Source organism: Topomyia yanbarensis, chromosome 3 (genome assembly GCF_030247195.1).
Source record: "Topomyia yanbarensis strain Yona2022 chromosome 3, ASM3024719v1, whole genome shotgun sequence".
Taxonomy (NCBI): domain Eukaryota; kingdom Metazoa; phylum Arthropoda; class Insecta; order Diptera; family Culicidae; genus Topomyia; species Topomyia yanbarensis.
The window spans coordinates 294,738,161-294,760,057 of record NC_080672.1 but is presented as its reverse complement, the minus strand read 5'-3'; the positions used below and the strand labels follow the sequence as shown (position 1 = coordinate 294,760,057).

General features: G+C 38.9%; 2 protein-coding genes across 8 annotated transcripts in view; both read left to right on the top strand.

Moving 5' to 3' along the window:
• Positions 1-6,438: 6,438 nt before the first annotated feature.
• Positions 6,439-8,326, top strand: LOC131691020 (elongation factor Tu, mitochondrial). Of its 2 annotated transcripts, none has more exons than XM_058977152.1 (3): positions 6,439-6,622; positions 6,703-7,559; positions 7,686-8,326. In XM_058977152.1, the coding sequence occupies exons 1-3, from the start codon at positions 6,583-6,585 to the stop codon at positions 8,190-8,192; spliced, it is 1,404 nt and encodes a 467-aa protein (XP_058833135.1). In that variant the 5' UTR covers positions 6,439-6,582; the 3' UTR covers positions 8,193-8,326. The 2 variants fall into 2 exon arrangements, with proteins under 2 accessions (XP_058833135.1, XP_058833134.1); XM_058977151.1 differs by having other exon boundaries at positions 6,700-7,559.
• A 5,054-nt stretch (positions 8,327-13,380) lies between these two features.
• The window catches only part of LOC131691018 (sphingosine kinase 2-like), a 68,716-nt gene continuing 60,199 nt past the window's right edge, over positions 13,381-21,897 (top strand). For 2 of the 6 annotated variants that reach the window (XM_058977149.1, XM_058977148.1), the window contains exon 1: positions 13,381-13,591. The gene's annotated coding sequence lies outside the window, so the exon portion shown is untranslated. Of the gene's footprint in view, positions 13,888-21,897 lie in introns of all 6 variants that reach the window. The other 4 variants (XM_058977146.1, XM_058977147.1, XM_058977144.1 and 1 more) reach the window with 2 other exon arrangements.

Here is a 21,897-nt window from a genome sequence, read left to right as displayed (position 1 = left end):
AATGAGTCTACACAAAAATGACAGTTTTCCTGAAGTGAAAACCCAACCGCGGGAAACATCACGGGATGTTAAAACTCTCCACACAGAAATCCGGCCGGGAACAATAGGGATCTTTAATTTGGAAAAATTGTGCCAGTTTTTCATATGTATTGGTAGCGGGTGCCCTTACGAGTACACTCATATCATTCTTAAACCTTAATTATTCTTTTATGATTTTTAAATTAAAAAAAACCAAATTAAATTCAACCAGCAAACTGACAGTTGCCCTACTAAATGACGTATCTGCAAATATCTCGTTCGCCTCATTGTTAACCGGGACAGCACCCCACACAGCATGATCTGGTACTTTGTCAATCCGCTAGCAACCTGCCATCCCAAGTTTCGTCTGCAAACTATGGTAGATCTGATAAGGCAACCTATAGGGTCGTGCAAGTTGCATGGGTTTGGATGTGTTATTGTCCTAAAAGGAAACAAACTAAAAAATGTTTTTTTCAATAGGTTCGGGCCAAAAAATTGAAAAAGGTCTGAGATATAAACTCACGGTACTAATCTGCATCAGAATATGCCTTAACCCGCACACCCCTAAAGATCCCTATTCAATATAAATTGTTTCCGACGGGGAAAAGAGTATTTTTATAAGGTTTGCATTTCGCTGCAAGTTTGATACTGTTTGTATTTTTAAGAAGCAGCAGAGTTTTTGGTTTGACAGTTTGGAGAGATCTTGGCGGGAAATTTTTCCTGATCAAATCCCGACGCAAATCCCGTGATCCACTTCCCGGACTGTAAACTAGCCTTTAAGGTCTCTCCGTGTACATTGCTCGATTTGAAACGTTTTGGTTTCAGTCTTCGCGCATCTCTAAATAGGTCAGAGATCTTGTTCTACTATACATACACACGATTCCACAATTTCCCACATTCGTTGGCTAAATTAAGTGCACTAGACAAAGTACAAGTGAAAACACACCAATTGTTCAAAAAACAATTTTAAGCTTAAATCAAACATGAACCGCGATGCTTGAAAAACGCGAAAAACAATCAAGTCCATTTCAGCCGCCAGAAAATTTGTCTAAGTATTGAAATTGCCTTTAAACCGCATTCGCAAATTGCATTTGTTCCGATGGGCAATTAGCACAGGCGAGTTGAGTCAAACGTCAAACTTTTTAAAACGCCTGACCATGTTCGTCCGCATTTTTTTTGACAGGGATTCTCTGCGTATTAAGACTATCAGCACCGGGCGTGGGTATAAGCTATTTACTAACCGTCATCATAACACGACACCGCACCGGCGGTTGGTAAACGGGTTGGGAAATGGAAACTTATCGTTTCGGTTTACAGCGAGTGTCTATATTTGGTAACTTCTTCCAACCGACGCCAACGTTGCTATTCGCAGAAAGGAGGCAAAACAAAGAAAATGTAAAAATAGGATCTCGCGATAAATGTTAGTTATGCAGACGTGTTCTGCGTGAATTTTGATTCGACTCGTGAAAGATTTTTATTTTAAATAAAATTATGGATTGAGCTCAATAAATAAAACTATCGGTTGTGAGACAATAAATTATTTGATTGAATTCAATAACATTTTTTTAAAGTTTACAGAAATTAAAACAATTATTGAAATTAAAAGTTTATTGTAACTTTAATGAAAATATACTTTCAAACCTCGATTCACACCAATTATTTTGTCGTTTGATACAATGAACAGTATTTGTTTGTATTCAATTACCCACAGTTTTGATTATGCTGTATATTTTCTGCGTGGAAGTAAAAATTAGTGCATCTAAGCAGCTTGGATTGAACTGGAAGATGTAGCATTATGTCAAGCTGGGCATGATGTGTCCCAGGATCCGATTGATGGGATGCTAGCAAGAAGCGGAATTTCATTGGTTTTGAAGCTTGTAAAAGCCCGAACATTTTTATATGTGGAGGCCAATACGAAAGCTAATGATAGTGTCCAACGAAAATCGAAAATCGCTGCGAACAAATGGTGATGATTGTGGGGACTGTGGAAACTAAGATTCGAGAAGAAAGAAAATGCGTGTATTTTTCTCGCGCAAAGTTTTTAATTCAGGACCAGTAGTAAAAAGAAGATCACAACGATAATGGTTTATCACCTAGGGGCAGATCACTTGTGATGCATTTTTTAAAATCAGCGAAATTAAATGCATTTATTTCCATCAAAATAGAAATTCATAATGTATTTTGCGTGCAATGTTGTTTGCGTTGCGTGTAAGACGTCAAAACCCTACAGAAAAACTAGCCCTACATTTAACAAAACGTCGAACAAAGTGGATCAGTGTAGGACGTTTGTTAAACAAACTTTTCTGCGAGGCAGTGCAAAGCTGATGCAAAAATGGAAATTAAATGCATTTTTTTCAATTTGATGCAAATTTGTTATACATTCTTAGAGTGATCTGCCCCTAGTTTATCACACACTCTGCAGCGCTTAGTTCAAAAACGCTGGATTTAATTGCTAATAGGTACGCATGGCAGGACACAGATCACACCTGTTACATCATCACCATCTCATTTCATCCGGTGGTTCATCATATTTTCGAGGGATAATATTGTGTTGTGGTGTACAGTCGTGATTCGCTGGTTGGGCACTTTTTAACTGGACCGCTTTTTAGTTGGACCTCCGCTAGTTGGACCATTGTCCAACTAAAAAGCATCTGAACGTCAAAATCTCGTGCCAAATTTACTTTGACAATCAATCTGACAATATTTAGAGATAAGAACAGATGCATTTACACTGCCAACATCTTCTTTGGAGAGTTTTTGACATTTGTCAGTCGGTCCAACTAGCGAATCAAATTCGTTAGTTGGACAACGCTGTGGCCCAACCAGCGAATCACGACTGTATACTACCCAAGATCGCTTATTTGCCCCGTTTTCTATGGGATTTCCTATCTTCATGGGACTGACTTGCGATCATAGGCAGTATAGTAAAATGCATGAACGTGAATGCACTTGGAATTCAATTCACTTAGTCTGTAAATAAGGGGAGGGCGGGAGTAGACCGGGTTGGGTGGTTGTACTTAACTTATAAAAATGATATTTTTAATACATTTTCACATTTCTAATATTGTTCTTAGAAACAGTAACACGAAATGTTAATTAACTTTATAATTTGTTGGACAATGAAATTGCTTGTTTCAAGACGTTTATTATAAATTTACTAGAAGTATTCCGCGTCGAACAATGTGGAAATGTCCTATAATTCTAGGATAGCCACTTTTATTAATTCGTTGCAATAGTTTTTGACTTACTCCGACAATTTTATGCAAACTGGATACAAGAATGTGGATTTGATGACCAATTTGGTAAGCAGCGAACGTCACGTTCAAAAATTTTCGAACGTTCCACTGTTTAACCTACCTATGATTAAGACCCGTGTCAGGCCATGGCAAACACCTGATGATGCTTTGGCTCGTTCTAAGCACAGACAAACAAATATAACAATTCGAAGACTGATTTGGGAAATACATCGATGATATTCAAAAGAGCACATCTGAACATTACATTACATTACATTATTGTCGCTTCAGCTCATCGCATCGATGCCAATGCATTTGACAGGCGAAGATCTAATAGAATTTCAAATTGTTTGAGTTAAAAGTTGAAGACACAGTACGCTACTTCGAATTATGGAAAAATTCTTATCGCTGACGCTAAGAATTTTGCACTACCCCGCAGGACCGTTGTTTGAAAGCAAGATTCCGTGTTATGTCATTTACCATACTGATAAATTGGAATCAAATTTATAATTTTTGAGCAATAACTCATTATTTGATTCCATCTTTGGAATTACCGTATCGACGACAAAATGTTGAATTCAGTTAATATATATCTGTATTAACTTGCCACAAATTCGTGTGTACCAATTTGCTCCAGGGTACGCACTTAATGTTTATTTCTTGAAATAGATGTAGTTGTAGTTAGTATTTCAGCTCCAGCGATACAATTGATTGTAATTAGAATTAGTTGTGTTATTGGCGCCGGAATACTACACAGTTGAGCTTTTTCGGGAAATCGGCCGGAATACGAATTACGAATACGAATTAGAACCAACCAGAATTTCCGATTGAACTTTACTTTATCCATAGGTGCACGCAAAGTTCATATATCGATTACTGGAAGCCTATTGGTCGATAGTAGCGCCGGCTAGCGGCTACTTGTTGCCAAAGGCCTTGTTTATGTTATAAAGGCTCGCACAGAGTGAACCCAAATCTACCTATCGAACAGTCAGATGGCTACCTATCGTGCAAAGTAAACAAATATTCTTCTTTCGGAGAACATGCAAGAAATGTATTAGTTAGTTAATATCATGGCGAAATATTTCAATCGTCGAAACAAGACACTTTATTCAGTTTATTATGCTTTTTTTGTAACAATGTAAAATAAATTACATGGAATAGTATCAAGAATAAAGTGCTATAAGCCACAAAACAGTGGGTTTTGAAGTCACTCAAAATTACAGCAAAAATTATGGGTGCCAGAAACAAAGAAGATGGCATCATTTTAGGCAGCGTTGCGCATTCCTCTGTACGGGACTCTATAATACCACAGACACTAATTGTTGTTTGCTTAAAAATGATAGTTATATGTTTTACACATACAATCTGAATTGGATATCATTTATTAATAGCAAAAGTAAAATTACTTTTGGTATGGGTCAAAATCCACATTGAGGGGAAATTCCGGAGAAACTATTGTTGGTTCAGCGCAATTCACAGCAGTCACGAAAGAGTTGACGATACTGCTTTTGTTCACGAGCACTAGATGTGTTTGGTGAATATTTTGGTTTGGAACTTCCTCTCAACGTGAATTTTGATAATTGTCTTTTAAGCACAAATTTCCGATCAACATGGGGAACGTGCTATTTGAACCAGTCGCTACTGATTCCTGATTCTAGTTCTAGGTTAGTTAGATGCGATATGATTACTATAACAACGTGCTCCGTGCATCAACCTAGGAAAACAACGCATTTTAACCAAGTTAATATTATTATTGAAGTCACACATAAAATACTATCACTTAATTATTTTTGTTTTACTGTATACTGTTCTGCCCAAGTTGTACAGTAATGTTTTCATTTCGAATGGTTACAGTCCAGCGTACCAAGTATTCATGAATAAGCCCACTATTCTGCGATTCAAAATTGCCTTTGAATATACTTAAAACCCAGATATGTTTACCCGGCTATGCTGTCTACAATATGACCACAGCTGATGGACATTTGGGCTACAAAATTTATGTAAAAATCAGTGTAAACGTCTATTACCTGGGGTATGGCAGTATTCTCACATACATTAACGCGCAATTTTTCTCCCATCCGAATATATTTGACTGCAGCGTCTGAAGGACGTACGTCAGATGGCTTCCGTATAATTTGGTAAAACCCAACTTTCTCTGGCTTTGCAATATAGTATTAGCTCCTCTTCAAAGGCTTCGAAATACATAAAAAACGAAAGCGTATTCGAAACTGATCGTTCGTATAAACTGTTTCCGGAAAAAAATCGTTGAATGGTCGTAAAGGTTCCTTCTCCGCAAGTTTGTTTGTAATATCTAGCATGAGATCCTTTTCATTACACTCCTGATTCAGAGCGGCCGTAGTATGTGCTTCAGACAATAACTTCTGGGTAAACATTAGTTATTAGAATTCATTGTCCGTTCCGAACCCATAACATTTCTTAGAATTTTTATTACATAGAGAATTTTAGCATATTTGAACAAAAAATGTCTTATTCAATTCAATAATACAATGTTTATTGCTTCAAACGGCAAAATTAATGGTATGAGCATTTTTTCATTGAAACAATAATTAACTTTTAATCTCAATAAACATTTCCAGTTTGAATAATTTTACAATCATTGCAATAAAATATTTTTAGAAAAGAGAACGATGTTTGTTACTGAAATGGTTTTATTGAATTCAATAAATAAATGTATTTTCTTTCTAGCAATATTTTTTCACTGAATAAAGTCCATATCATTGAAAAAACGATTATTTTATTGCATGATTGCAAAAAAGTGTAACGTAACTATAATAACAACTACCGGTGTAAAAACAGATTATTATTTTGGCAACCTATTTACCAACGACCGTTGCGAAAACGGGTGTCTAAATAAAATATTATCGTTTAGCGTAATCAAAATACACACGCATTTGCTTACGCACCGGTGCTGATAGTCTTACAGTATAGAACTGGCTCGTCGAAAAGTCAAGTAATCGCAAATTTACATTTCTATTTCCGTTAAAAAAGCAACGGAGCCGAATTATTTCGTGAGGAAAACATTTTGCACTGCAAAAACCCGTTGAGGATAGGTATTTCGTGAGGCAAACAAACCAAAATCCTTTGGCGATACATTGCATCTGTGGTTGTAAATCAGATGTCAGAAATCTTAATTATGTATATATTTTCGACGAGTCGGCCTACACCAGTCGCATTCACATTGATCGGTCAAACGTCAGGCGAGGTCTTACGCAAGAAGAAAAGTAAAGTTGATTTTCGGTAGTTTTTTCCGGTAATTTTCATCTGTTTTCCAGTGAATCGAGTGAAAAGTTGTTGAAACAGTGCCACAATGTCGACCTATCTTGCACTTCGTGCTATTCTTAGTCCTGGTAAGTCTAATGGCATTTGTTTTTCATCTGGCCAAACAATGACTCGAAAAAGTGAGGTTAACCTTGTTATTTTTCAGTAGCTCGTAAAACTTTGTCGCAAATCCTGTGTGGTAGCGGGGCTGGTTTAAATATAATTCGCACGGGCCCTACTCTTTGCCAGCAATCTATACAGAAGCGATTTTACGCTGAGAAGGAAGTTTTCAAACGCGATAAACCACATTGCAATGTGGGAACTATTGGGCATGTCGATCATGGTAAAACAACTTTGACTGCTGCTATTACCAAAGTGCTTGCCGACAAAGATTTGGCAGAAAGCAAGAAGTACACCGATATTGACAATGCACCTGAGGAGAAAGCAAGAGGAATTACGATTAATGTAGCTCACATTGAGTATCAGACGGAAAATCGTCACTATGGACATACCGATTGTCCAGGACACGCAGATTACATAAAGAACATGATTACTGGAACAGCTCAAATGGACGGAGCTATCCTGGTGGTGGCAGCCACTGATGGTGCTATGCCTCAAACACGAGAACATCTGCTGCTGGCGAAGCAGATTGGAGTCGACCATATTGTGGTGTTTATCAACAAGGTTGATGCGGCTGATCAAGAAATGGTAGAACTGGTGGAGATGGAAATTCGAGAGCTAATGAGCGAGATGGGCTTCGATGGAGACAATGTCCCAGTGATCAAGGGGTCGGCCTTGTGTGCCTTGGAAGGAAAGAGTCCAGAAATAGGAGCAGATGCAGTGATTAAGCTGCTAGAAGAGGTTGATAAGTACGTTCCAACGCCGACACGAGACTTGGACAAGCCGTTCCTGCTGCCGGTGGAATCTGTTCATAGTATTCCTGGACGTGGCACGGTTGTTACTGGAAGGCTAGAGCGCGGAACGGTTAAGAAGGGACAGGAATGTGAATTTGTTGGTTATAATAAGGTACGATTAAGACACGTTAGTAGAAATGACCGTGTCAATGTTTACTTTTGAACTATTAAATTTATATATTATTTTTACTAATGTTAAGGAAAAATAATTCAATACGCTCTTGTTTTCCGCTCTCAGGTGATCAAATCTACCATCACCGGCATCGAGATGTTCCACAAAATCCTGGAGGAGGCACACGCTGGTGACCAGCTGGGCGCGCTGGTTCGCGGCATTAAACGAGACGACATAAAACGGGGTATGGTCATGTGCAAACCGGGATCTGTCAAAGCAAACGATAACTTCGAGGCTCAGGTTTACATTCTCAGCAAGGAGGAAGGAGGCCGTCACAAACCATTCACCAGTTTTATCCAACTGCAAATGTTCTCGCGCACGTGGGATTGTGCTACACAGGTGCAGATTCCTGGAAAGGAGATGGTAATGCCTGGCGAAGATGCTAAGTTGCATTTGCGGCTGATGAGGCCGATGGTGTTGGAGCAAGGGCAACGATTCACTTTACGAGACGGTCACATTACGCTGGGAACTGGCGTCGTGACCAAGGTTCTGAATCAATTGAGCGAGCGTGAGCGATTGTCCCTGGTTGAAGGTAAGAAGGCACGAGAGAAGGCGGCGAGCGGCAAGGCTTAAATCAAAGGAACAACTGCCCTTTTGCTTTTAAGAACATTGTCATTTATATTGGGTAAGGCTGGCTGCATTCATGTTAGTGACATAGAGTTGAACGAATCATATTGCTAATATAATAAAAATAACTATTAAAAGAACTGGTTTTATTTTTAACGTGAAAGAGTCCTCTGTGAAGACAGGTAGGAGTAATTGGATTTCTAGGTGTTTTTTTTAAGAAAACAGACATGTGATCTAACAAACTAGGTATGAAGTAGAATTTTTTTAGTGTTTCGGATTCTTCTCGTCAGTAAATAACAACTTAATGCCAGTTAGATAAGTCCAAATCAGCACCAAATTGGCGCTAGTTAGATACTAAAATTCAAAAAGTCACACGTCTTGTGTGGACGCTAAACAACTGGCTAGTATCGAGTGATGCCTCGATAGTAAACACAGAAGTTCTGTTTGCCAATGAGGAATGTGAATCGAAACCGTTTTTTTGGTTTAAGGACCAAACGTCTGGTAGTATCTATGCAAAATTCCCAAAAGTGAAAAATTTTGGTTCTTAAATCAAAGACGGTTTTGATACTAGCCAGTTGCTTTACGCTCACGCAAGACGTGTGAATTTTTGGATTTTAGTGTCTAACTAGTGCCAATTTGGTGCTGGTTTGGACTTATCTAACTGGCATTAAGTTGTTGTTAGTTGCTGATGAGGAGAATCTGAAACACCAAAAAATCATTTTCTGTAAGATCTTTTGCCTTTATGCACAAAAATTTTGGTCTTATCTAAAAAGTCTCCATTTTGGGAATTCTTGCAAACTAATATGCTTAAAACGGTTGTACGTCATCATTTTTCCTAAAAGCGTAAACCGATTCTGAGTCGGAATCGGTTGTTGCATTTGATTTGGAATCCATAATGACTCCCCTCTAAGAACGGTTGGTTTCAAAATTGTCCAATGAAGGACGTTCGTTGGACCAATTTGGACAACGTCCAAATAACCGTTCAACGAACGTCCATCGTTGGACCCGTGTTGAACGATTTTGAAACAATTTTTTGGACTTCTCAGTGGGTCTATTCAGAAATCCGAACCGGTTCCGGAATGAGTTTAACTATGGGTGCATATGATGTTTTATGAGCACCATCTAAATTATTTTCTTCATTCGTCCAAAAACTCGAAAGGAAACCGGGGCTTTGATCGGCGGCTCGGTTCTAGCAGTTTTTGTTTACCTAAAACCTCACGCGACGTAATGTAAGAAATTCAATTATAGAGGTTTTAACCTTCAGGTCATTCGCCTCTTCGGGTTAGAAAAATCTCTTATGAAAAATTTCTAACCCTATGTGTGGGATCGGGACTCGAACCCAGGTGCGCTGCGTACAAGGCAAGCGATTTACCAACTACGCTACGCCCACCCCATATGGCGAAAAATCTTTTAAAGGTAATCCGATACATGTCCAATTTTTTGGATCATTTTACATAAACCTTTAAACCAATTGCTTGCTTGAGCATGAGCTTGTGCGACCACCGCTACTCCGTTATCGATCTGGACCAGCTGAAGTTGCACAGGGAATCAGTAGATAATTATGCTTGGTAGTAGCGAAACATCTTTCAATGTGCAACTCCTGGTAATCCCGAAGTGTTTAGTTATCAATGCCGGCGCCGGCCAGGCCCGAACGTAGATCGCGGAAAGAAAGGGAAGAAATGTTAGTCCGAAACTGTATATACACTATTGCGCACTTCACAAGTATCACGGGAGGAGGATATTCATTACTAGGTATAGAAGTTGGATTCTACTTCTTTACCGACGCCAGAGAGGTGACTCCACTACTAATCAAACTCATGGACCGAGGACCAACGGATTTACTTCCCTTCAGAAGGAAGACGTGACCACAGATTTTTTTCACCGCAGAAAAATCTCAACGACCTCGGCTGGGATTGAACCCAGCCCAACTGGAATGAGTGGCGATCACGCTTACCACTCAACCACTGGCGCCGTCAAATCTGTAAACCAATTTTCTGCTGCGAATAACCCATCGAGGTTAAAGCCTCAATAAACAATACAATTTTCTGCAACGCATTGGTTGTTGGATTTCAATATGTCTTACCAACAAACAGAAGGTCTTCTCCTACGGGACATCATAAGTTAGGAGTCGTTTGGCGTGTTCGCAACTAGGAACAGATCACTCTAGGAATATAACAAATTTGCATCAAATTAGAAACAATGCATTTCATTTCCATTTTTGCATCAACTTTATACTCCCTCGCAGAAACAGTTCAACAAACGTTCTCCGCTGATCTACTTTGTTCGACGTTTTGTTGGATGTAGTGCTAGTTTTTTATAGGGTTTAGCGGACCCTATACGAGACAGAAATATTGTCAAATATATTGACAAGATTGCTTCAATCCATCAATCCCATTTAAATTGTACAGAATCAATATTCTCAAGATGACCTTACACCATCAATATATGATTTATTGTCATCATTTCTGCTCGTGTAGGGTCCACTTTTAGACGTCTTACGCGCAGCGCAAAATGCATACTGAACAGAGATGCCAGATACTTTTTTCAAATGTCTGCAGTAATAATTTTAAAAGTCTGGGAAGAACAAAAAATGTCAGGAAAGCTAGTGCAACCAAAAGCCTTTATATTCAAAAATCTGTAAATATCTGCAATCAAACTAAAAAATCTGCAAATATCTGCGTCATCGAAAAAATCTGCAGCTAAAATTAAAAGTCGGCAAATTTGCAGACATGTCTGCAAATCTGGCATCTCTGATAATGAATTTCTATTGTGATGGAAAGAAATGCATTCAATTTCGCTGATTTTTGAAAATGCACAGGTGATCTGCCCTTAGGTTCACAACAAATACAAATATGTATAATGTGTATTTGGTTCACAAATAGAGTAATTTGGGGAGAGCGATTTTTTGGGGTCACGTATTAATCGTGTAATCTCTTATGGTAAATCGCCTAAAAATAGTCGATGTGATAACACTGAAAGTCATCGTCAATTCGATTGGATATGTGACACTTTTTAAAAGAATATCAAAATGTCAGTGTGAATAAAATGGTGTAGCAAACTGGTTAATTCAACACTGGGCAATAAAAGTTATGGTTATACATAGTCAATAAAGCAATAAATGCCAACACGTATTCATATAGAGATGTAGTGGAATTATGAGTTATTATACCAGCTAGCGATTAGCAATTTTCAGACATATAACTTATATTTTCTTTGAAATAACAGTGATTTAACCTTACCCAGGTAACCAATAAGCAAGCTGAATGCGCCTTAACGGCTACTTGATAAGCACTTAAGTCGTTTTAAATGCTATTTAAAAGTCGCTTTTGGCAAAATATACGGCTACATTACTGCTGTGCTATGAAAATGCTTTTTTACTACTGTTGTGCATTCAGAATGCTGCTTACTGGCAAGAAGTTTTTAAACAGTTTTTCAAATGCTGATTAACAACAGTTATGCATAACGAATGCCAGCATACTGCAAGAAGCATTCGGAATGCAAATTTTACGCTACTTTACTGCATACACTAATGCTTGTTGGTTACCTGGGTACCTTAACACACCTGAATGGAGTCAGTATTGATTCCAAATCAAATGCAACAACCGATTCTGAGTTGGAATCGGTTGTTGCATTTGATTTGGAATCTATAATGACTCCATTCAGAAATCCGAACCGGTTCCGGAATGAGTTTAAATAGGTTCCTGCATCCATTGTATCCATTGTTAGCATACCTTCTATTCCCGTCTCTTTTCTTCTGCTGTGATTTTTATGCAATTTCATGCATATCCCAACAAAGAACGTAAGCTGAACAAGCCATTATTACGAGGGAACAAGCTGAACAAGAACTGAACAAACCATTATCCAGCATAATTGTTTGTTTGGATACTTCTAGTAAGCATTCAATGAGTGGATGGACCGAATATGTCCAATGCAAAAAAATTACAGCAGAAGAAACGAAAGGCAGATAGAAAAGTATGCTATCGATGCATAAATAAAATTCTGAGTATAGAGTTACCCATAATTTGCTATTAACACTACAGTAAATTCACGCTAACATTTATACGATAAACTCACAAAGAACAGACGTCATCATTCAACTTGTGTAAAAATCCCTAACGGTTTCGAAGGTAGTTGGAATATCTTCGCCAGGTGCACTACTGTCGTCATGTTTTTTAGTGGCTGAGTTCGACTGAATTGACAGCGGTTATATCTCTACCCAGTCAAACCAGACCGGAACCGGTTCGGACTACTGAGTGGATTCAGTATGAATTCCAGCTCAAATGCACCAACAGATTGAGTCGGAGTCGGTTGTTTTCTTTTAGTAAGAGTCCATACTGAATCTATTCAGGATTTGGAACTGGTTCCGGAAAAGATTTGACGGACAGTTGGGATAAGTTGATTTGGCGGCGCTAGTGTTTGATCGTATATAAATTCAAATGTTTACACACGTTTTATTAATATATTTGTTCGATCATAGATGTCTGTTCTCCATGATAAACTGTTCTTTCAAATAGTAGTTGGTCAGAATTGACGGCGACTATAACGGTCAATTTCTTCACTTGGATGAAAACCGGTTTTCGTTGAAAACCAGTTTTCGGCTAATTAGTCTTCAGCAACCCGAAAACTGGTTTTCTACGAAAACCGGTTTTCATCCAGTGAAGAAATTGGCCGTAAGAATTATGACACCAATTGACTATTTCAAAGTTGATGTTGTCGTAAAAGATTTGAACGATAAATATATACAGTCGTGATTCGCTGGTTGGACACTTTTTAACTGGACCGCTTTTTAATAGGACCATCGCTAGTTAGACCATTGTCCAACTAAAAAGCATCTGAACGCCAAAATCTCGTGTCAAATTTTCTTTGACAATCAATCTGACAATATTTAGAGATATGAACAGATGCATTTATACTGCCAACATTTCCTTTGGAGAGTTTGTCAGTCGGTCCAACTAGCGAATCAAATTCGTTGGTTGGACAAGGCTGTGGCTCAACCAGCGAATCACGACTGCATGCATAATTTTGTTTCTCAGTGTAGGTGCGCACGACGTTGATGCGATCTCGTGGAATTTCGACGAAATAATCCAGTCCCAATTTTTTGACAACCAACTGCACATACGCGAGCTGACAGACAGCTGATGATGGTTTGTTTACTTTGCGATTGCGCACACATCACCCACCATCGCAATTTTTGTTCGTGCGTCGCGTCCGAACCGACGAGCACCGGGCGGTTTCGCAAGTTTTCCCACACCCTCGCCAACGTGCACTCATAGCTTTTATTATTTATTCATCGCTTCGTGGCTCCGATCCGCGAACGAATGTAGACGGGCAGGCAGAACGTATTCTGCAATCGAACGTTTCGGGCGTGTGTGTTTCTTGTGTTTGCCCTTGCGCCGCCTCATTTTGTAAGCTTCTTTCTGCTTCTGCCATACTACACCCCAGCATGGATTGCGGCGAGGCTGCCGCTGGACAATAATCGAGCAGAAGACTCTACGGTAGCTAGTTACTGATTTTTTCTTTGAAAAGATTCATTTAAGCGTGTCGGAATCGCGGTCTTTATGATTTTTGTTCTATTGTTAGTGTGTTGAATTGTGTGCATTGTGGAAAAATACATTATTATGTGCGATCTTGTGCCTTGATGTCAGGAATAACACCATCGAGCTCAAAAAGTGAAACTGTGTTTATTATAAGTAGAAAGCAGGTATTTTAATCTGCATTTTGTAAGAAGTGTAAACATAAATCAACGGCAGGTGTTTTATTCCGTCAGGCGGCTAATTAAAGTGTCAGCTTTGGAACAGAAAACAGTGACTGATAAGAATCAACACGCAGTAAAAAAAGCATTGTGCTACATGTCGCAGAAAACTGCTATGACGGTTCTTTGATCTGTACCAAGAACCAGATAGGATTACAATTGATTCTTCACTTGACTTGTTTTTTGCTCTGTCTAGCGTACATTGAAAAGGAAAGGAAAAGCCTCGATGAATCCGGCTCTGTGCGTCTACCAAAGGCTTATCGATGATTACAATCAATTTATTTTGATTCAATTCGTTTAAGATTGTCTGCAATAGCCACTTCTAGTGGTGTTGCCTATACAGACGTAACACACGTACAGAAAATGTTGCATGTTTGTTGTTCATTTATGTAATCTCGTATACTTCCTGTTATAGCTATAGGTACTAGGCCTAAATGGGCTGAACAGTGGTTGACAGCATTTATTTTCTGCGGGCAATGCTTGTTTGGGCCGACACCAGCTTCCTGTATCGTAAAAATTGCAAGCACGATAGGCTAGGTATCTTGTATAGTACCGATATGGATGAATGTCCCCAGCTCTATTCAAAAACTTTACATTTCAGACAACGTTCAAAAGAACTGGCAGAGTTCCGCATTTGATACTTATACCTATTCCTTTGCTGATATCAGAAGTTTTGAATTCCCTCGAGATTTAGCACTAAGGTCGTTCTAACCAGTCAATTAAAATATAACATCAAATGGTTTGGCTATTCTATGTATATATACTTGGTAGGCAGCTGGTATGGCTCTGTAGCCAATGCTCCACTTGAGCTACTGCATCAATAAAGTAAACCGGAGAAAATTTGATGAGAAAATGTGAATGGTAATGTAACTGGAGTGACGTGACAACTCTTGGGATTTCAAATCGAAATTGATGATTTTCAACGCTTTTAAATAATCAAGAGCGAAGCTATTATTTAGGAAAGCTAATTTTGTTCCTTTATTTGCTCTACTAATCAAATATAACATTTGTAATACTGTAGCCTTCTTGCCTTACGGGGAATGAATTCGCCGTGATCGCACCGACTAGCATGCGCAAATTCGCACCAACTAATCATAACCACAGCAGAATCTATCAAAACATTATATATTTGTACTCCACCTCATATCTTTACTCACTCCTAATCTATGTCTCTTACATCTATTTATCTTCATGACTCTTCCATACAACGGCCTGCGCAATCAAACTAATACGGACTCCGCTCACCGCTCCACCCAGGAACCGTGTTGTGACACCCTTGTTGAATCCGTTTGCTCTCGGTTGGCGAATGCTGCCTCCGATGAAATCGAAATGATCTTTGCAATATACCTTGGCCGTGCAAAGTCGTGGCAATTCGATGCTGCTGAATCGACTCTTGATGCAAAATGACCGTCTTGAGCAGGATCGCATCGAAATAGTAAACACTCGGAAACAAAAGTCCCGCTATTGTCGTCCAAGATGGATGCTCCAAATCGGAAATCTAATGAAAGATTCCCAAATGAAGATTCCAAAAGGTGAATTCCATAAATGAAGGTCCAGATATAAGGATCCAAATAAAAAGATCCAAATAAAAGCCCCTTTCCGGGGTCTATCAAAATCTTCTTCGTTGTTGCACTAGACCGAATGCCAGAATTTGTTCATGAGAAGAGGCCAGTGCAATTAGCGAGAAACTTTTCCGAACCGTATTTACCGTCTTCGAAAAGTCAACGGCTCTTTTGGATGCCGACCTGACTGCCTCGTGCAATCGTTCGTTCACGATGAGCACTGCTGCGATCGACAATCGGGTGAACAGAGCTTACTTTGGTCGTCTCCACTAACTAACGGCGTCGGGAATCAGCGGGCGATCTGATTTGTAACCTCGTTCCTCTTCAGTATTACGTCTGTTAGCCGGACCTTTTTCTCGAAGCTGCTCTCGGTGGCAGAGCGCGATTCCCTTCGTGATGGTTTGCACTCGTGACGCGGTACGTTTTCACTCGACGAACAGTACTTATTTATTTTTGGACTCACTAGCCTTTTTCCGACGACGCCAGCAAATTTGCCAATTGATCGTGCCGACGGACAAATTTATCCGGTTCGAAAAACCGATTTTGTGGTGCTATATCACCGGTAACCTGTCGGACTATTTCGCCACTAGCAAAATGCTTGCTACCGCGATGAACGATCTACTTCAACTGTCTGCGGCTTTGTGTTTGTGCGATACCGTGATTTTGCTTCTGCTGCTGATGACATCCGGTGGAAGTTATCCAAGATGCAGTATTATTAGGTGTCCACATATGCAGCAACTGATGCGTTCGACGAGGGAATGGTGATTTACCGTACTGTGTTGCCAAAATGTTCTTAATGTATAATATTGATGATTCTGCTTGGTACATCATTGACTTAATGTTAACAATAATGCATAAACTCTACAATACCTATAAAGATTCCGTGGGTTCCCAGTATCTTCTTAAGTAGGTATTCAACTAACATTTCCTTCCCTCTAGCGATCGTAAGGACATGGCCAGGTGTGCAGTGAACTTTGCTATTGTATAAAAAGATTTCACTGCATCAGCCACCCATGATGTGTACGGCCGTTTGTCTATGCTATGATAAGCTAATTTTATTTCTTTATTTGCTAGCTACGGCAGCAACTAAAAGTTTCACAATATTCTGGACAGTCCAAGAGCAATGAAGTTCAATATGCGATATCCTAGCAACTTGAGTATTTTACAAAAGTTCCGCGAAGAATTGTTAGCAAATTCAAAGTGAGAAGCGCACAAAAGATCCGTCTATGAAACTTTACAAAAAAGTCCTCAGACTGAAAAGAGAAAAAAAAAACGCGATGGACCCAGATTCCCGAATGTGGCATATCACATTGCCATTGCCGCTTTGATCAATCGTTTGTCCGGGAACCTGTATTCGTGATCTCGATCGATTGTATCATCTGTGGCTTTGCAATGTATAGATGTTATGTTCGCGACACTTCTGTGGGACTTGTTGTTCCGCAAAGGGTCCCAGGTGTTACGATGACTAGTGAAAGTCGCTTGATAATATCTTGCTAACTTTTCTTCTGTTGGTGATAGGTGTCGATTAAAAAATGAGGAGATCACATGGCAGTAGATCATTTCCAGCGGCCTTATTATTCCACTACAGTTCAAACTTGAACCTTAGATAGATTCTGGAAATTTGTCGTCAGGTGTGCGAGTTCCTTACGGTCATTCGTGAGTTTATACCATTAACATCTCTGCAAATGTCGACTTGCGCCAACAGATAGTCTTTGCACAAACGATTCACCTTACGTGTGTAATTAGCGAATTACAGTTAATCCATCGCTTCATTATCGCGATCTTCCTGCAAGTGCTTTTTATATGAATACCGAGTTTTCTTTGTTCTGTGCTTGTTTGTATCGTTCTTCGTTTGCCCTCGTACGGTATTTAAAAGAGAGTGGTCAGCAGATGCCGAAAACTGATCATTGGTAATTTTGAAATCCAAGATGGCAGCTTCCAGTTACAACAGAACAGTGAAAACAACTATCAATATGGGTTCCATTTGAAGCAGGGTAGTCAGCAGATGCCAAAAATTGATGATAGATGCCATTTTGAAATTGTACATGGTGATTTCCGGTAATCACAAAAAAGCGGAAATTATTACCAATATGGGTGTCATTTGAAAGAGACCGGTCGGCAAATGATGGAAATTGCGGTCATATTGAAATCCAAGATGGTGGTTATCGGGTATCTCAAAACATGTAATACCGCCATCCAGGGATGGGAATTATTCATTCACATGCTTCTTGGCGAATCCGTTCATTGCTTTGACAGCAGCCAGTCGTTCATTCACGATCCGACTACACTAATAAAAAAATATTATACACGAACTTTAACCCACATAGAACAACGATTCCACATCTCGCCAAACAGGCCTAAAAGCCAACTGTCAAAATTCTCTTTGAAAGGAAATTCCGGACAAACCGTTCATGGCTAAAAACAGTTCATAGCAGTTAATGAAAGAGAAAACTTTTCTCTTTTGTTTGTTTGTCCTGAATTTCCTTTCAAAGAGAATTTTGACAGTTGGCTTTTAAGCCGTAATCATGTTTATCGAGACATATTGTTTGGATGATACCCTGAACAGGTCGTTAGGCTCTTGAATCATAAGATGTTTATTAGGGTAAAGCTTTCCAAATGAACACAACTGAACGTAGCCAGAGATGAACTTCCGAAGAAGTGCGCCAGGTAAAAGAATGATACGTACTATGTTGAATGAAGAAGATTGTGGTTCTTTATTCGCGGATTGAATCGGGAAATTGTACTGTAAACATTCACAACTGAATCAACTTTTAGTTCACAAATGAATGTGAGATTGTAGGTTTGTTTCAGTACATGGAAGTTACTCCCTGTTGCTCCGGAGCAAAAAATTCTCGCTCCTTTTCACTCCGGTTTGCCACCAGAAGAAGAAAAAAGAGAAGATGATAGTACAGGAACGATTTTCTCCCTGTTTGCTCCGGAGTACTTCCAGTTTCTCCTGGTATTGCAACAAACCTTGTATTCTCCAGTTGGGCTAGGTCAACTTTATACTGCAAATGTGCACTATAATCAATATTGGAAAGTATATTGCACCAGAATCCACTGTTTTATTGTTATGTTCACGGAATCCTTTTTTGAAATTATTTCTGGGCAAATGCATGTTTGTACATGGCATACATGAAAAATGTTCAATTAACAATTTCGAATTTTTCAAACAACCCATATTACAGCTCCGCGGTTCGGTTTTCTCGTTTAGCGGTGCAGGTAAATTCATTACTGCGTAGACGGCACGGTGCATTTTAAAAATGTTCCTTTTGACATTTTCGAGCATCAGCTGGTTCTTGCTTATATTCGCAATTCTTACCTGCTTTGCAGTAGAATTTTCTACCCTTCTCCTGGATAACTTGCAACAGAATCTTTTTTTGGGTACAGCGTCGCTTCATTCTAAAAATTGTTTTTTTTCACCAACACATTGCAAACTACTTACTTGACAGTTAGAGATCACCGAGATCACTAAGTGAAAATTTCACAGGTTTATAAGGGATCGTCCATAAATGACGTAGAAATTTGTAAGTGATTTTTAACACTCCCCTCCTCCATCGTAGCATTTCGTCACAAACCTCTAAATACCCCTGGTAATTACGTAGTCCTTGTCCCCGTAAAAAATTAAAAAAGCGATGCTAGATGAAACGGATAAGGTTGTCGGGATAACAGATCAACCCCTATTCCCCTTTAAAAAGCTACGTAGCATGACATGACCCCCTACCCCCCTGTCGTCACACATCATCACAAAATACACAAATCCCCCCTCCCCCATATAATGCTACGTCATTTATGGATGGTCCCTAAATAAAAACCAGTTTTTTTTATTAAGATGATCTGATGAATGCAGCCCTGGGACAACTTGACAGCTCCCATATATTGAACTGATTGAACTCATAAGCAAATTTTGTGGTGATTTGGTGATGTCATGGCGGCTCAAATGGAGCAAAATTTGAAAGAGGCGCATCCCATTTATTATTTTCCATATTTGCAAAAAAACAAGCATTTCTATCATCAAATTATTTCGCTGTTCAAATTAGACACTCTCCTCATTCCACCATACCTAAACAGAAAAATAAATTCCATTTTTGAATTTAAAAAATCCAAAATAAAATAAATCGATTTTCGGAAATACCAGAAGATTCCACTTCCACTTATACTAAGATTTCCGAAAATCTTCTGGGTCGAATCAACATCTCCCCAGACATGAAATCGTCCAGTAGATGCCGTTCCGTTAAGTTTCTATCAGACATGGGTCGGTCGAGTAAAATGCTAGAATAATTCTGAAGGGATCCGTACCAAAACCATCACAATATCTTCCGGACAGAATTATTGCAAAAGTCGAAAAAAACTCGGTCAGTAGTCGAACAAAGTTGTTCATTCCTGGCAGCATTCTTGCTAAAACTTAGCACTACCGGTTTGCTGACCAGAATTCTGATAAAAGCACACAAATTCTATTCAAAACCAATTTATCTAAATGTGTCGAAAATCCTATACATATACTGTTTATTTTTCCGATCAAAATACTAGAATTCTTGACGTTCTTAATGAACTTGAAACAAGGTCGTAGTTTACTTTCATTGGCCAAAATGTTTTTCATTTATATTTCATGAGAAAAAAATCAACGATTAACCGATTACAAACTTCACACAACAAGAAAACCAAAACATTTTTAGGAAGGAAGAGAGCCGGTTGCTAAAAACAACGACTTCCAGCAAAATTTATAATAAGATTTATGTAACTTTGCTGACGGTTTCCAGTTAGGGATAAATTTATTATCTAATAATAGTTTTCTTTATCTAAATTTTGGAATACGCTTTTTCTAAATGTTGTTCTAGCGACATTGACGGCTTTCATAACACGCGTAACGAAACACGCTTTTCTCTTGATTTTTTTTCGTTTCGTTGTTCGTGGTACTCGTACAGAGAAGGCACACTAGCGCCACCATCAAGTCGGTGGTACATATATGAAACAAGCACTACCTATCAAGTTGTCCATGGGTCCACCGGTGTAGTGGAGTGCACTGGTTTTGCAGTTTTTAGCAGAAGTGTCAATGGAACATACCCAGTTTTCTGCCCTTCTGCTAGAAAGTGCAAAAACGGTGCAGTTTCAGTGCACTCCACTACACCGGTGTCAATCAATCGAAAATCCTAACTATATATGATGCAGAATGAATCATTGGGTGAACACTAACGTTGCCGTGCGCTGACACATTTTTCAGTTTTGTGTTTTGTTTCTCGCTTTCGAACGCGTAACTCTTCACAAGAAGGATTGATGAGATCGGGTTTCACAGTATGAGCATGTTGATGGATGATTTCAAATTGATCATTTCGTGAAATGATTTTTCCCACGCCTGCCACCATCATTATGGGAATCACTTGCAAGTGGATACCCTAATAAACATCTTATGATTCAAGAGCCTAACGTCCTGTTCAGGGTATCATCCAAACAATATGTGGAATCGTAGGATTACATGGGTTAAAGTTCGTGTATAATATTTTTATTAGGGTGGCCAGTAGAGGACCGAAATCGATTATTGAGTCCATTTTGAAATTCTGAAAGCGGCTCCCCGTTACCACAGAACTAAAAAAATACTATTGGATTTCTAAAGGGCGTAAATCATAAATTTACATCACCTGCTGATTACCACCCTTCATATGGCACCCATATTGATGATGGTATCCCGATCAGAAACACATAACATAAATATTTCAAAACTATATATATATTTTTTTTTTTTTTTTTATTTTGAGCCCTAATTTATAACACAATATGTTACAAAAATTGTTTTCTGTTACAATCTTGTTATTTTATTCTGATCAGGATAGGTATAACTGTTTGAGACCTAAGACAAGACGTGACAATAGGGGGGGGGGCGTTTTGTCGAAGGTCTGCCCCAAAGGGAAGAAGAGCGTGTCCAGATAAGAATAAGAAGAGTTGCAGATTTGACAAGCGCAAAACAGATTCAAGATAATCTGTATAAGGTGCATGCATGTGTGTACAATAATATTATTGGTTGCCAACGCCTTGAGGACCTCAAAAAGGCTGAAAGCACTAGTTTCTACAATCAAAACATTGTTTTAATTAATTTCGATTTTAACAACTTCTTTTTTCTGGAAGTAAAGCAGTATTTACGCAATATAGATGTTGCCAATTGTAAAACCAAAACTCTCGCTTTACGTATGCCTATACCTTATCTGGTATCATCTTGGGTTTTCACGTCATTTGCAGTTTGACAAGACCAAAATTTGACAAGACCATAATTTGATGTTGGAACGGTCTATCCCTGAGAATCATCATAGGAAGGGCAATCCATCGGTTTTTGTTCCAATTTTACGTCAGAATGGTCCAGCTCCTGATTGGTTGATTCTGACTTTTTGCACCGTACGCAATGTTA